This window comes from Pteronotus mesoamericanus, unplaced genomic scaffold, assembly GCF_021234165.1.
Source record: "Pteronotus mesoamericanus isolate MK-2021 breed Mesoamerican mustached bat unplaced genomic scaffold, CSHL_Meso_final scaffold_45, whole genome shotgun sequence".
Lineage (NCBI taxonomy): Eukaryota > Metazoa > Chordata > Mammalia > Chiroptera > Mormoopidae > Pteronotus > Pteronotus mesoamericanus.
This window is the reverse complement of record NW_026555317.1, coordinates 3,893,888-3,908,589: the sequence shown is the minus strand read 5'-3', so window position 1 is coordinate 3,908,589 and position 14,702 is coordinate 3,893,888. Positions and strand designations below refer to the sequence as shown.

Below are 14,702 nucleotides of genomic sequence, written 5' to 3'. Positions count from 1 at the left end.
GAGGGCCAGGCCTCAAGCTCGGTGGGGGGTGGGGTGGGGTGGGGTTGTCCAAGCCTCCTGCCAACATCGCCACCACTGTCACCGAGCAACGGGAGGCCGGGGCACCATTCAGCTCCTCAGCCAAGGCCTTCCCTCTGTCTGGGGCTGAGAACAGCTCTTCTACAGAGGGAGGGGGGCGCCCCACATATTTCCCCAGACTCAGACAAACAACCCAACAGGACAGCTTTGTTCTGGGGACATTTTGGCTTGGGGGGCTCAGAGGTAGGGCCTCACAGAGCAGTCCTCAGCCTTACGGCCCTCCCAGCTGCCCTATTTGAAAAACCCTGCAGCAACCGCCCCCCCTCCGTCCCGCCCCGCCCCACCCATCGCCCCATATCTGCCTTCTCTTTCCAATCTTGTCTCACTCTCCTTTGACAATAATAAAACCTTTAGCTGGTTGGCTTCCCCTCGACTCCATCCCACATCACCCCTTCGCTCTGGTTCCTCCACCATCCTCTCCATCCGCAGCTCTCCTTCCTCGGCAGCGGGACTCCCCTACCTTTGGCTGAGCGGGGGCCCTTGACGCTGGAAGAAGAGTTCTGGTCCTGGAGATCAGTCCCAGGACTTCCAAAAAAAAGTATTCGGCCAGGGGAGACTGGACCCCTCCCCTCTCTCCCCCGTCTCCTTTTGTCCCTCCCACGTCCCCTAGAGCCCTCCTACATTCCGCCTTCTCCCTGAATTCCTCCCAGGCCGGGTCCCTCCTCAAGGTCCTCCCCTCCCCCGTGGAGCTCGCCGGCCGCGGTTGCTCCACCTCCCCCTGCCCCTCCCCTCCCCTCCCGGCTCAATGAAGCTTTCTTTTCCCTTGGGTTGGAGGCCGGGCAGCTGCGGTCAGGGAACTGGACACGCAAGAGGCCACAGGGCAGTGGACAGGCCCCGGGCGGCGGCCCCTGTGGCGGCGGCCGGCCGCGGCTCAGCTTTGGGCTCTGGGAAGCCTCCCAGTTCCGAGCCCCTAGCCCGTCCTTCAGGTTCCCTGCTCCGTGGAGAGTCAATAGCCAGGCCAGGGGCGGGTCTGGTCGGGGGAACTGAGGCTAGGAGGACCCACGTAGTTCCTCCAGGTCCTCAGGGCACCCGTCAGCACTTTCCAGGTGATGTCACGGCCTTCACTACTACGTCAGGCAGAGCATATGACGTCACACGCGACTCCCTTGCCCAGGCACCAGAGCCCTCCGGCGGAAACCAGGTTTCTCTTGGTGGAGCGACCTGTGCACGACGTCCCCAGGGCTGGGGGGTGGGTACAAGCCGGCAGGGACTGCGTCGTCCAGCTTACCTGGGGACCCTCAGTCCCCCCACCCCCGCACTTTCCTTCTCGCCCCTCTCTCTCCGCCCTCTTCGCGGTCCGCGCGCTGTCCGGGGCGGGGGCGGGGACGCCTCGGGTGGGCCCCGCCCCGCCCCCGGCCCGCCCACGGCCCGCCCCGGCCTGCGAGGCCAGGAAGCAAAGAAGGAACCGCCGGGGGCCATGGACGGGGCTGTGATGGAAGGGCCGCTCTTCTTGCAGAGTCAGCGTTTCGGTACCAAGGTAGTCCCGGGCTGGGGCGCTGAACCCCATTAGAGCTCGGGGTGGGTGATAGGGCCCAGGAAGGGAGGCCGGGGGTAGGAGGGCGGCGCGGGCGCCCAGAGCTCTGTGAAGTTGCCGCGAAGTCTCTCCGCACCCCGCGGAGAAGCGTCTGCCGGCCTTGGGGCACGCCCTCTCTGGTCCTGGGGGACTCGGCGGCATCCTCTTCGGGTAACTTCGGCCCCGTCGGAAGGCCTGCGCTAGTCCCTCCTTCCCCGTCGGGTCCGGGCCGCCGGCCCTCGCCCGCTGCCTCCCCAGCGTCTCTCGCTCTCTTCCCGCAGAGGTGGAGGAAGACCTGGGCCGTGCTCTACCCGGCCAGCCCCCACGGCGTCGCGCGCCTCGAGTTCTTTGACCACAAGGGGTCGAGCTCCGGAGGGGGCCGAGTGGCCTCGCGCCGCCTGGACTGCAAGGTGATCCGTCTAGCCGAGTGTGTGAGCGTGGTGCCCGTGGCTCTGGAGAGTCCCCCCGAGCCTGGAGTCGCCGCCTTCCGCCTGGACACCGCACAACGCTCCCACCTGCTGGCAGCCGACGCGCCGTCCAGTGCCGCCTGGGTGCAAACGCTGTGCCTCAACGCCTTTCCGGTGAGGGGACCAGGATTGCCCGCGAGGGGCTGGGGCTAGCCGAGCAGGGCCCTAGAGGCGGTTCCGGGGTGGGGGTAGTTACAGCGGCAGAGGAACTGGGCTGGCTCAGACCCTTGGAACCGCGTTGTTGAACCTATGACCGGTCTTGGATACTCTTTTTCTTTTTACCCCAGAAAGGCAGCTGGGCTCTGGCGCCTGCCGAGAACCCACCCAAGCTTTCTGCCCTGGAGATGCTGGAGAACTCGCTGTATAGCCCCACCTGGGAAGGTAGCCGCCTGAAAACCTGGGCACGGATGGGGTGGAAGGGAAAGGCGCCCCATGGGAAGGGGCTGATTAGAGGGTCCAGGGACCCATGGGAAAGTAGGAAGTTCCTGAGAGCTGGTTTACAGTGAGTGCCCGGAGGATCTGCATCCTGTCACCTCCCCACCTCATCAGGTGCCAGTCTAATTGTATATTCCTTCCTCAGGATCCCAGTTCTGGGTAACCGTGCAGAGGACTGAAGCTGCTGAGCGCTGTGGCCTGCATGGTTCCTACGTGCTGAGGGTGGAGGCTGAGAGGCTGACCCTCCTCACTGTGGGAACTCAGAGTCAGATACTGGAGCCACTTCTTTCCTGGCCCTATACTCTGTTGCGTCGCTATGGCCGAGACAAGGTGGGTATGCTGTCCAGTTGGGTTGGCTTTCTGGAGCCAGGGCTGTGGGCGGGGTGGGATGGGGCAGGGCAGGAAGGTGGGAAGCTCTGCCTTCTGATAACCCTGTTTTGCGTAGCCCTTGAGCCCACCTCTCTCCCCAGCTAGTCTTTGCCTTGTAGACCCCCTACCTAGTTCAGCCCTGTGACTCACCATGTCTGATGGCTCTTAGTAGTGGGTTTCCCTTCACACTCTTTCCAGGTAATGTTTTCATTTGAGGCTGGCCGGCGCTGCCCCTCCGGCCCTGGAACATTCACCTTCCAGACAGCACAGGGAAATGACATCTTCCAGGCTGTTGAGACTGCTATCCAACGGCAGAAGGCCCAGGGCAAGGCTGGTCAGGGACAGGATGTTGTTAGAGCTGATTCCCATGAAGAACTGGCAGAGCGGAAGCTGGCTTCCCACCCTGGTGCCCAGGAGCTACCTGGCAGCCCTCCAGCCCTGTATGCTGAACCCTTAGACTCTCTGCGCATTCCTCCAGGTCCTTCCCAGGATTCTCTGTACTCAGACCCTTTGGACAGCACCCCTGCACTGGCAGGGGAGGGGGTGCAGTTAAAGAAAACTCTCTATTGGAACTTGTATGAGCATGTGCAGCAGGAGTTGATGAAAGCCAAGCTGAAGGACCCCAAAGAGGACCCCATCTATGATGAACCTGAAGGCCTGGCCCCAGCCGCTCTCCGGGGCCTTTATGATTTGCCTCAGGAGCCCAAGGATGCATGGTGGTGCCAGGCTCGACCTGGAGGAGTGAAGGAGGAGGGCTATGAGCTCCCCTACAACCCTGCCACTGATGACTACGAAGTGCCTCCCCCTTCTCGGATCACAAAGCCCCTCCCAGCTCCCAAGCCCCAGGGCCTGGCCTTCCCTGAACCTGGTGCTGCAACTGGCAGTGGCGGCAAAGGCCACAGCTCGGACACTGCCCTGTACAGCCAGATCCAGAAGGGCGGAGCCTCAGGGAGCTGGGACTGTGGGCTCTCGAGAGCAGGGGCTGACAGGACTGGGGTCAAGTCAGAGGGCTCCACATGAGAAGTGGGGCAAGGCTGGGGTTGCTATAGAACCATGAAAAAGTGCACTGGGGAATCAAAGAAACCTGTTAGAACCAGTGGGGAGCAGAGGGCTGGAGGGGCTGTCTGAGACTAGGGGAACAGGCAGATCAGGGGAGTCAAGGGAAGAATGACTAATCCCTGGAAGTCCTGGAAGTGAGACAGATGGCAGGGGCTTGGGGGCAAGGCCTGGGGAGGCCAGCATCCCTAAGTCACCCCCCACAAAAGGAACGGAAAGCTGCTGGACCAGATCTGCAGAAAGGGTGCTTGACCAGAGTAGGTACAGTGGGAGGGGCCTTCATGGAGGCTGTAGGGAGATGCTGGACTTGCCTGGATCCTTTCTTCTGTGTTGTTTTTTGCCAGAGATTTATTTTTTAAAAAGTTTTATTCTCATTAAAGTCAGTTTGGGTTTAAAAGGTCTATGTGTGTGAATAGTCACAGAGGGGACACAGAGGCAGGGTGTGCTGTGGGTGTGGAGTGCACGGGAGGAGAACCAGGAATGTGCTGGGGGCCGTGCAAGGAGGAAAGGGCCTCAGGGAGGGCCGCTGAGCCAACTGTCTGAATTCAAAGTCTAGGGGATCCATCCAGCCCACCGGGACCTGACCCTATCTCTGTGTTCCTGGGTGAGTTTTATAACATCTGCAACCCTCAGTCACCCTTGCTGTCCCTTTGTACATTGGGAACACTTCATAACAGGCTGTACCTTACAGCATTGTTTGTATGGAAGGGGTTAAATTTCTCAAGTACTTGGTGCAATTTTGAAGCACAGAGTACATTTTATAGTTGCTATTCTCCAGATGGAGAGGGCCGATGGGAAAGTAGGCAAGTGAGGAGAGGAGAATAGGAAGGGAATAGGTCTTTTTCATACCATCTGCTCCCGTTTTCAGCCAAGTGATTCCCCCTCCCCTGCCCCCATCCCCAGCCCCTATACACACTTTGCTTTTAGGTACTGAGCACCAACCACTTTTCTGTTTGGAGCCGAAAGGGAATTACTACTGTGTGGGAGATGTAGTGGGAGGGGCACGGGCATTGGAATCAGGCTTGGATTTCAATCTTCCTTGATTTTCATGGGCTCTGAAAACCTCATCCTTGTTTCTTGAGGCCCAGTTTCCCAAAGGTTATGTGACATCCACCTGCTTACATAGAGCTACAAGGAGAAATTCGGGGTTGGAAATGCTCCTAACAATGGTGTTGGTTTACTGGGTGTTTAATCTTCACCTGTGTTAACAGTATCAAATGACCCAAAGAAAACAAGTCCCTGCTTGGAGAAGCAAGAGGTTTGGTTCTTGTGTCTCTTCCCAGGCTGGGGAGTGGGGTGGCGGCAGCACGGAGAACAGAGGAGGGGAAGGTTGTTTCTCAGACACCTAGAGCTAACAGAGGCTCAGGTGGATGGGAGGCAAGTCTGACCTCAGAACATTGTCATGTGAGCCTTGTCATGGATGTGGTTAAGCAGGGCAGCCAGGCTCTGTTGCTGGTTACTTAAGGCCCTGAGGGATACTCCTCCTCCTCTTCCTCTTCCTCAGAAAGCTGGAAGAAGGCTTCTGAGGAGGCTTTGCTGGTTGCTGGGGCTCTGCTGGGGGCTCTGCCAGGAGCTGGAGTCATAGGTAGAGGGGCCACCGTAGCTCGAACTCGATTTGTTTGCAACTGTGCAGCCTGAAAAGAAAGTTAGCAGAGCCATCTCTGAAGATTAGAGTTCCTTATCTCCTATCCCATTCCCTTCTGGGTCTGCTGTCCTAACTCCTTCCCTTGCTCCTTCCCCAGAGTGACAGCATTGAGGCTCAGGGCAGCGGAGTCCCCTAGTGCCCATTCCCTGGCTGAGTGTCCCTCCTTTGTTAGCTTGCCCACCAGCTAACTTAGGGTGGGTTCTTTTCCTCCTAGTCTGGAAACATCTCTTGTAACTTCAGCTAAGGGAAAGAAGTTTTTCTAAAGGCTCTGTTACTGTGAAACTAGAAAAAGTTAATAAGGGCAAAAGGAAGCTCAAATATTGTAAAGTATGCATTTCATGAAAGTAACTTTCCATATTCAATTACTTTTCTCTTTAACCCTTTCACTAGAGCCCTCTCTGCAACCTACTAACCTTGGTCACCCTCCCTTTGCTTATCTGTAAAATGAGCATAATGCTTACCTTGCAGGGATGCTGTGAGGGGTAAATGAGAAAATTATATGTGAAACGGCTTGTCACAGCACCTGGCAAATGACTGGTGCTCAGTAAATTCCCTTCCCTGGGGCATCTCTTTTCCCACCTTCCCTTCAGCCTTTCCTTTCAATGAAGGGCTATGGTGTAGTTCCAGTGCAGCTGTTTTCCTTAGTGGGACAATGGTCTGTTTTATGACTAAACACTAAATTAAGACACCGGAACATTATCACGTGTCAATGCCCAAGCAGAAGAGCTCCCTCGCCGGGGAGGGGTTGTAATTTCCTTTGTCTAGGACAAAGGGCTGCTCTTTTTCCTCCCCAAAGGCCTGGTTCTCTCCCCTGCCCCGGGAATCCAGGGAAGAGGGCTCCCCCCTGGGATGGGGGTGGGGTGGGAATTGGGGACAGGAGAGCGGGTCTCTAGGATTCTAGGCATAAAGGGAAGGGAGGGGAGGAAGGCAGAGGGCCATACCTTTCTCAGGGCCCGGCTCTCCCAGCTTGGGTGGTGTCGGCCTTGGGGCTTGGCAAAGATGCTAGTCAGGTGTGAGTACAGGTGACTCCAAACCTGTAAGGGGTTGTAGGTGGGCTCTAGCTCCAGGCTGTCCAGTACGTTCTGAGGAAGAGAGGGGGAGCCTCACCTGGGGAACTTGAGGTCACAGCACACAAGATGTCAGGCAGAGACCTTTGAGTGTAAGAGGCTGGAGGAGGTGTGAAGACCTAGGGCGTCTTGGCAGGCTGTGGAATAGATAAGCATCCCACGGAGTGGACTGGCCCCAGGTCTGAGAGTTCGTGAGGTAAGCATCAGGATCAGGTACAAAAAGTCGGAGCAACCCTGAATGGTCAGGGACACTGAACATTCTGGCCCCAAGAACTGTGTCATGGGATTCAAGAGCATTTTGAGAATTACAAGGAGTCCAGTGTGCAAGGCAATGAGGGAGGGTGTGTCCGTGGCCTGGGGGTGCTCACAGCCTGTAAGGCGGGTACACCAGACTCTCGGCCTGCCTGTGAGGTGAGCATAACCAAAGGACACGCGAGCACAGCATTCCTGAGCAGTCAGGTTTTCCGGCCACAACATCCTGTGCCAGGAACCATTGGCCCTGACGTGAGACGCTGAGCAAGCCACAGCCACTTGTGCCCACCTCCCTCTGCATCCCCAGGGCCGCCAAGCCGAGAGCACAATCCAAGGCTCTGTACTCTCTGCACTTGAGCCAGTGATCCAGCAGGGGGGTGGTTCCAGCCCTTCCTACCCAGAGCCACTCTCCTGCCCCCAGACTGGGGAGACAGGCAGAGGAAATTCAGAATCCCGTTCCAAGGAAGAGGAGCAGGAGAAAATGGCCTTTGGATCTATTCTCTCCTTTGCATTGGAGTCTGATTTTGAAGCCCTTTCTATTCTGGGTGCCTACATTGTCTGCCTTTTTCTCTTTCCCTCAACAGACAGAATTAGATGCACACATGTGCACCCATAATGCAAAGAGAGGCCTCTGGGAACACACCATTACTGCTTACTTCCTCCTGCCTCTGGCCTCAGTTCCTACCTTTGTTTCTTCTCTGACCCTTTCACTGCACCCTTGGGACTACTTCCTCAGCTCTCTGTCCTTCCTCTCACTGGCTCATTCTTTTCCCTCACTCCTTTCTCGAATTCCCGTCTCTTTCCTCTCCTCTACCTCTCTCCTGAGATCTGGGGTCCATTTACCTCCACAACCTTAAGGCTGTCATCAGGCGGGTACTCAGGGAGAAGAGGGAAGGGGCTGGGCAGCATCAGTTCCCGCGTGGCCACTGCCTTCACCAGCAGAGTCGGGGATCGTGATGGCATGATCACATAGAAGGTGCTGGCAGGTTCTCTTGGGCTGGGTCCTTGACTCTGGGGCACCCCTTTGGCCAACAGCAGCCATTCTCTTTTCTGAAAGGACATACATAAACTCTGGTTCATCTTCAGTCTTTGAAACATTTTGAAGATCAATCCCAACTGAGGTTTTCCTGGGTTCCTGGAGCAGGGTGGTATCAGGGAGGGTTGGGCCATTTCCCCTGGCCCTGGGAGGGAGGGGCTTCCTGCCTGAATCGCCAGTGCCCCCAAGTAGTGCTTTTCCTCTATGGTTGGGGATGTACACAAAAGGGTTCACAGTACAGAAACAAGTTAAGAGATGCCATTTAACCTGAAGTAGGTGTTTACCCCAGAGAGGGCTAATGTATTACTCAATGGCAAATGTAGATGTTTTTTTTTAAAAAAGATTTTATTTATTTTTAGAGAGAAGGGAAGGGAGGGAGAAAGAGAGGGAGAGAAACATCAATGTGGGGTTGCCTCTTCTGTGCCCCCTACTGGGGACCTGGCCATCAACTCAGGCATGTGCCCTGACTGGGAACGGAACCAGTGACCTTTTGGTTTGCAGGTTGGCACTCAATCTATTGAGCCACACCAGCTAGGGCTAAATGTAGAGTTTTAAGAATTATAATTCTTTTAACAAATTATTACTATAGAAGCAATACTTAATTTTATTGATTTATTTTTAGAGAGAGAGGAAGGGAGGGAGAAAGAGAGGGAAAGAAACATCGATGTGTGGCTGTGTGAGAGAAACATTGATTGGCTGCCTCCCACACAACCCTAACCAGGGACCTGGCCTGCAACCCAGGCATGTGCCCTGACTAGGAGTTGAACTGGTGACTTTTCAGTCCACTGGGTGATACCCAAACCACTGAGCCACACCAGTCAGGGCAAGAATTATAATTCTTAAAAACAGAGTCTTGGAACGAAGACTTGTGTGGAGTGTTCTGCAAATTCAGGCCTTATTTTGAGGGTGATAAAGTTTGGCTGTGTTGCATGATGGCGGTAGAGTGGGCTGATAGGGGAACTTCTGGAGTGCTCAGCAAAGGTGTAAGAAGCAGGTGGTCAAAGTTGCCTGTGCATCAAGAGGAGTAGGGAACAACAGGGAGAGAAAACCTTTGGTACAACAAGGTAGGGGTGGTGGTGGGGGCTAGGGTTTTTGAGATCTTCTCAGCCAGTCACAGGACAAAAAAGGGTCAGAATTCCAGGAGCAGTGACTCTGTGAGTGAAGGGTACTGCAGAACAGAGTGATGACTCTCCACCATGCGCCACGGAGATCAGAGGTTGGTTAGCACATGGACAGGGAGAGGGGACCAACAGACATACCAGGAAATTTTCTAGGTGCACCCTTTGAAACCAGGCACAGGAATGAATAAATTTCCTGTGTTCGTTTTTCAAGGAAAACTACAAAACTCCAGGAAATATGTAGTCAGAACTGTTACACTCTGTGAACTGTGTTCTTTTGCTTGAGGTAATCATCAGTTACAGTTGGTACAGACATAATAGTCTCTCTACTACGTAAGATGAAAGACAGCACTCTAACTTATAGGAAAGTTGGAAGAAATGAAAAAGGCAAAAAGTAGAAAAAAAGATATTAAGGGAATAGAGGAAGTTCAGTGTCTTGTGGAAGACAGGTGGAAAGTGACACAGTAATTAGAGTTACACCCCAGGCACTGTGCTGGGGTGGGGATCGTGGGGGAGGTGCCAGACACTTTAAATCACTGCCATAATTCTGTGCAGCACAGAACTCTGGGAGGTCCGTAAGGCTGGGCAGGTGATAGGTACTTTCAGAAGTTTATTCTTTCCTAACATTTTGCTTATATCTGGAGATGTGTTGTCTTCCTGAAGAATAGATCTTCATGATGGAAAGTCTACCTGATGCTTCTCAAGTCCATCAAATTGAAAAAAGATGATATAGAAATTATGGTGTATGTGTACATGGCAGGAACTTGCTCCTCCTCTGAGGACATGGCCTCTTTAAACCTGAAAGGGATGTTCTCTGGAAGGGATAAGTAGGAAGTGGCAGGGCATTCCATTTCAGTTGGCTCAAGTAACTTCTGATGTGGCTTTTGAGATCAACTCAGGCTTTGGATTATTATTAATATTATTATTTTTGATTTTTATACTGGTTCATGCATTTGTTTGCAAATTAGGTTATTTATTGAGAATTTATTTAGTGCCTATTATGTCTGAGCACTAGGGGTGGGCACATAGAAATTCATTAGACATGTTCATTGCTCTCTTAGAGCTTACACTATACCAAGGGTTGTAAACCAGTGTTTGTTCACATTTCAGATGGCCAACTGATTCAGTTAGTCCATTTTTAGCACTGAAAGTCCTGGGTCCCAAAAAACCCCCTCACTCCTGGGAAAACTGGGTAGTTGGTCACTTTTCTAAGACTCTATGGAGAATGGAGTATCTTGCCACTGTGGCAAGTCTCTGGGGGCTAACTCTACTATTATATCATTTCTTGTACCTCAGTGTTATGGAAAAAGTTCACATTTGCTACATTATGGGATTGCTAAGAATCTTCAAATGCTGTACAAAAAAGTTATGACCCCAAGAGTTTCAGTGGACTGATTTTGAAATTATAGCTAAGATTCTGTGAGAGAATTGGTATGCAGAAATGGATGAGGTCTCTTCAAAGGAACTCCTGATACAAGGACTGTCAGAAGACTGGGAAGAGACTGACTTGAAAGGATTTCACAAAATGCTTTAAAATGTTTTACAGAGAGGCTGGTAGAAGGTTCTGGAAGGAAGAGAGACAAAAGCATCCTTATTAGAGTTTGATAAAAATATCAATGTAATTACAAAAAATGTAATTTCCAGGAGTATTCTGAGAAAGTGAGAGGGAGGGAAGCTGAACTTTAAGACCCCTATTTTGGAATCTGAATTTCTAACCCCTTCAGAGATTTGAAATCCAGGACCCAAGCTTGAACATGTTACCCAGGTCATGGGTTGGCCTGTTGGTACAGGCAGCTGTAGCTGTGATGGATATGGTTATTCTGCCATAGCAGGTCTCTGAGGCTAAGAAAAAACCCTGGCATGGGAATGTCTTCTGGGATGTCCCAGACCAGCCTTTGGGGTTCTCAAATTGAAAATATTTAATGACTGCAGATGACTGCTGAATACTTAGAATATGCTTTTGCTAATTCTAAAGAAAGGAGCATGAGTTAGATGTTAATTTAACAGAGAGGTGAAAAGGTGCCTATTTATGTTGTCATTAGAGACGTTGCTGTAGAAGGGGCCAGGGAGCTCAGATTTTTAGAAGGTGGGGACTGATTTTGTTTAGAGCAGGTGTGGACAGAGGCAGAGTTCAACGGCATGCCATGCTGAAGTCGCCCTCCCCTACCCTTGCCCTAGCTTTGCATTACTAAGGTTATGAAGGAAGGTGTGGCAGCCACCGTTGGTTGACTGGTCACTGCTCCCCCTCCCTTTCTCATTTTCCCTTCTCTCTACCCATTTTTCAGCCTTTCAGTGATGGGTCTAGGGGTGATTTGTAACCTAGATTTAAAAGATGAGACATAAGCAGAAGTTTCTGGGTGAGGCTTCTAAAATTTTTTTTGCAATATTCTGGCAAGTTTTTTGCCTCTGCACCCTACCCCCCTTTTTTCCCTAGGACAGGACTTAGTCTTAAGTTGCAACAGCATCTTGTGACCATGAGGCAATGAGCATAAGGATGAAGTACATCTGCTATGGTTGCTGCAGTGGAAACATGGAAAGAGCTTGAGCCTTTGATGGTATCACTGATCAACTGCACCAGCTTGTAATTGTCTGTCTGCACACTTTTTGTTAATGAGAAAAATAAATTCTTAATTACTCAAGTTAGAGTTACTTTGGTTTTCCGTTAATTGCAGCTAAATGGATCTATTACAGGTACCAAAGGGAAAGAAGAGGATGTGGTTACTCATTTCCAGCATCTGGGAAAACAGGAGTAGAAGTGACAATTTTAATGGCATTGGTGTAGACCTTGCCAAAAGGGCCGGTAGGAATTTAATGTAGCAGGTAAAGGCTCTATTCTCACCAAACCAGAGTTCCCTTGATCTGCCATCAGTATGATGGTCTGGGACCAAATTCAGTGATTAAAAAAGCACTGACTGTCCTGACTGGTGTGGCTCAGTGGGTTGGGTATCACCTGCAAACTGAAGAAAGGTCACCTTTTTGATTCCTGGCCAGGGCACATGCTTAGATCCTGGGCCAGGTCCCTGGTTGGGGGTGTGCAAGGAGGCAGCCAATCAATGTTTCTCTCACATACTGATGTTACTCTCTCTCTATATCTCCCTCCATTCCCCTCTCTTGAAAAATAAATAAGTAAAATCTTTTTTTTTAAAGGACCACTGACCAGTTTCTGAGTAGGAGTGTTTCTGAGGCAGCCACTGAGGAGCAAGAATACTCAGTTTGCTTTGCTTGTGGATGGAGACACATTTCATTGTCCTAATGCGTCCAGGAAGAGAAATTACAGCTAGTTATGAAAAAGCCATGCACGTCTGGGTTTTTTTTTGTTTTTGTTTTTGTTTTTGGTATGTGGAAGGGCATCAGGAGGAAATTAGGTTAATTTTACATTATTTGTTTATTTTCTCACACCAAGCAGGACTGGGGGCAGGGGAGAGAAAATAAAGCTGCAATATTCATTATTCTGCTACTCTCACACTCGCTTCCAAAAAGGAGGCCATGGAAGATGGTTAAAGACATTGCAAAGCCCTGAACATCAGATTATACATTCTTCTCAAGTAAATATGGAACATTCTCCAGGATAGACCATATTATAGGCCATAAATCAGGGTACAACATACTTAAAAAGATTAAAATCATCCAAAGTATCTTCTCTGACCAAGTGGAATGCAATTAGAAATCAATAACAAAAAGAAATTTAGGAAATTCATGAATATGTGAAAATTAAACAATGTACTCCTAAATAATCAATGGTTCAAAGAAGAAATCACTGGGGAAATTAGAAAATAACTTGAAATGAGTTAAAATAAAAACGTAATATACCAATATCTATGAAAAACAGCTAAAGCAGTGTTTTGAGGGAAATTTATAGCTGAAAACTCCTCAATTAAGAAGAAAAGACTCAAATCAATAATCTAACCTTCCACTTTATGACACTAGAAAAAAGAAACAAAACTAAAGGAAGCAGAAGGAAGGAAATGAAACAATACTAGAGTAGAAAGAAATAACCTAGAGAAAAGAAAAATAGTAGAGAAAATCAATGGAAACAAAAGTTTGTTTTTTGAAGAAGTCAACAAAAGTGACAATCATTCAGCTAGACTGTTCATGGAGAAAAGAAAATATGCAAGTTACCAAAATAAAAAATAAAAGGGGGACATCACTACTAACCTTACAGAAACTGAAAGGATAATAAGGAGATATTATAAACAATTGTATGCCAAAAAATAGATAACCCAGAAGAAATGGACATATTCCTAGAAAGACACAAATTACTGAGACTGACTCAAGAAGAAATAGAAAATCTGAATAAATCTGTGTCATGGGTCCCAAGATGCTCCCAGGTTCATCAATTCACTAAGAGAACTTATAGGATTCAGTATATAGTCACACTTTATTTACTTTTATTTATTACAGCAAAAAGATACAAAGCAAAATCAGCAAAGAGAAAAGGCTCGTGGGAGAAGTCCAGAGGAAGCCAGGTACAAGCTGTCAAGGGTCCTCTACCTACGAAGTCACATGGAATGTGCTTATTTCCTCCAGCATTGAACTGTGACAACATGTGTAAAATGTCCACCAGGAGAGGTTACAGATTTGTGCTCCACATTTCTACTGGGGACTGGTCACTTAGGTGCCCTGTACCTAGCAGATATGAAAATTCTAGAGTCCTAGAAGAAAAGCAGATGTTTAGCATAAACCATATACTTTTGCACTGTTTAGGCACACTATACCCCTCTTATTATTTAGGGAATAGTGGAAACACTTTTCAAATCCAAATTCCCAGATGTCAGCCATGGGTCAACCTTTTTTGTAAAAAAAAAAAAAAGTTTATTTTTTATTGTATTTTTTTCCATTACCATTTATCCCCCTTAGACCCCCTTCCACTTCCACTCACCCACTCATGCTCCACACAAGGGTCAATCTTGCAAGTAGGACTATTTGAGGATAGAATTCTGAGGTCTGCTATATTAACTTTTTTTGGTACAACCTAATACAAGAAAAGATAAAGAACTAGTAATTAGGAAATTTTTCACAAAGAAAAGGTAAGGCCCAGATAGCATCACTGGGAATTCTATCAAAGCTTTAAAGAAATAATATTGATCCTTCACAAATTTTTCCAAAAAATAGAAGATGAAAGAACAGTTTCCAAATTATTCTATGAGACCAGTATTAACCCTGATACTAAAACCAGACAAAGACATCACAAGAAAATTATAGACCAATATCCCTTATAAATATAGATGCAAAAATCTTCAACAATATATCAACTAAACAAATCCAGCAACATATAAAAGGATTATATACTACAACCAAGTGGGATTTATTTTAGGAATGTACGGTTGGTTTAATATCCAAAAATCAAACAATGTAGTACACCAGGTTAATAGAACAAAGGGAAAAAACTACATAATCATCTCAATAGATGCAGAGAAAGCATTTGATAAAATCCCAAATCCTTTCATGATAAAGACAGTCAACACACTAGAATTAGAACGAGACTTCCTCAACCTGACCAAGGTCTCTACAAAAACCCACAACTAACATCATAGGTAGTGGTGAAAGTGGATGCTTTGCCCCTCAGATCAGAAACAAGGCAAAGATGTCTGCTCTTGCCACTCTTATTCAGTGATGTACTGGAAGTGTATTGAAAACCAAAGGGCCATTTCCCATATTTTCTGGAC

The 14,702-nt window shown here is 49.4% G+C and overlaps 2 protein-coding genes across 5 annotated transcripts in view; one reads left to right on the top strand and one right to left on the bottom strand.

The window, feature by feature from the left end:
• Nucleotides 1-1,483: 1,483 nt before the first annotated feature.
• DOK1 (docking protein 1) lies at nt 1,484-4,009 on the top strand. 3 transcript variants are annotated; one of them, XM_054593598.1, is made up of 5 exons: nt 1,484-1,555; nt 1,873-2,172; nt 2,346-2,439; nt 2,639-2,823; nt 3,061-4,009. In XM_054593598.1, exons 1-5 carry the CDS (start codon nt 1,496-1,498, stop codon nt 3,880-3,882), a joined length of 1,461 nt encoding a protein of 486 aa, XP_054449573.1. In that variant the 5' UTR covers nt 1,484-1,495; the 3' UTR covers nt 3,883-4,009. The 3 variants fall into 3 exon arrangements, with proteins under 3 accessions (XP_054449573.1, XP_054449575.1, XP_054449574.1); XM_054593600.1 differs by lacking the exon at nt 2,639-2,823 and having other exon boundaries at nt 3,061-3,149; XM_054593599.1 differs by lacking the exon at nt 1,484-1,555 and having other exon boundaries at nt 2,139-2,172; nt 2,350-2,439.
• Nucleotides 4,010-5,378: 1,369 nt separating this feature from the next.
• M1AP (meiosis 1 associated protein) overlaps nt 5,379-14,702 on the bottom strand; it is a 70,053-nt gene continuing 60,729 nt past the window's right edge. Inside the window, exons 7-10 of one of the 2 annotated variants that reach the window (XM_054593603.1) lie at nt 7,726-7,932; nt 6,505-6,645; nt 6,025-6,036; nt 5,379-5,552 (exon numbers count right to left, since the gene is read on the bottom strand). In XM_054593603.1, coding sequence (XP_054449578.1) covers nt 5,379-5,552; nt 6,025-6,036; nt 6,505-6,645; nt 7,726-7,932 — 534 coding nt within the window. The remainder of the gene's footprint in view (nt 5,553-6,024; nt 6,037-6,504; nt 6,646-7,725; nt 7,933-14,702) is intronic. The other variant, XM_054593604.1, reaches the window with a different exon arrangement.

Bases quoted from the DNA above. Each gene is read 5' to 3' on its own strand.
- DOK1 (XM_054593598.1), top strand. From the start codon at position 1,496: ATGGACGGGGCTGTGATGGAAGGGCCGCTCTTCTTGCAGAGTCAGCGT. The intron at 2,173-2,345 runs GTGAGGGGACCA...TTTTTACCCCAG, and splicing joins TGTGCCTCAACGCCTTTCCG to AAAGGCAGCTGGGCTCTGGC. The intron at 2,824-3,060 runs GTGGGTATGCTG...CACTCTTTCCAG, and splicing joins GTCGCTATGGCCGAGACAAG to GTAATGTTTTCATTTGAGGC.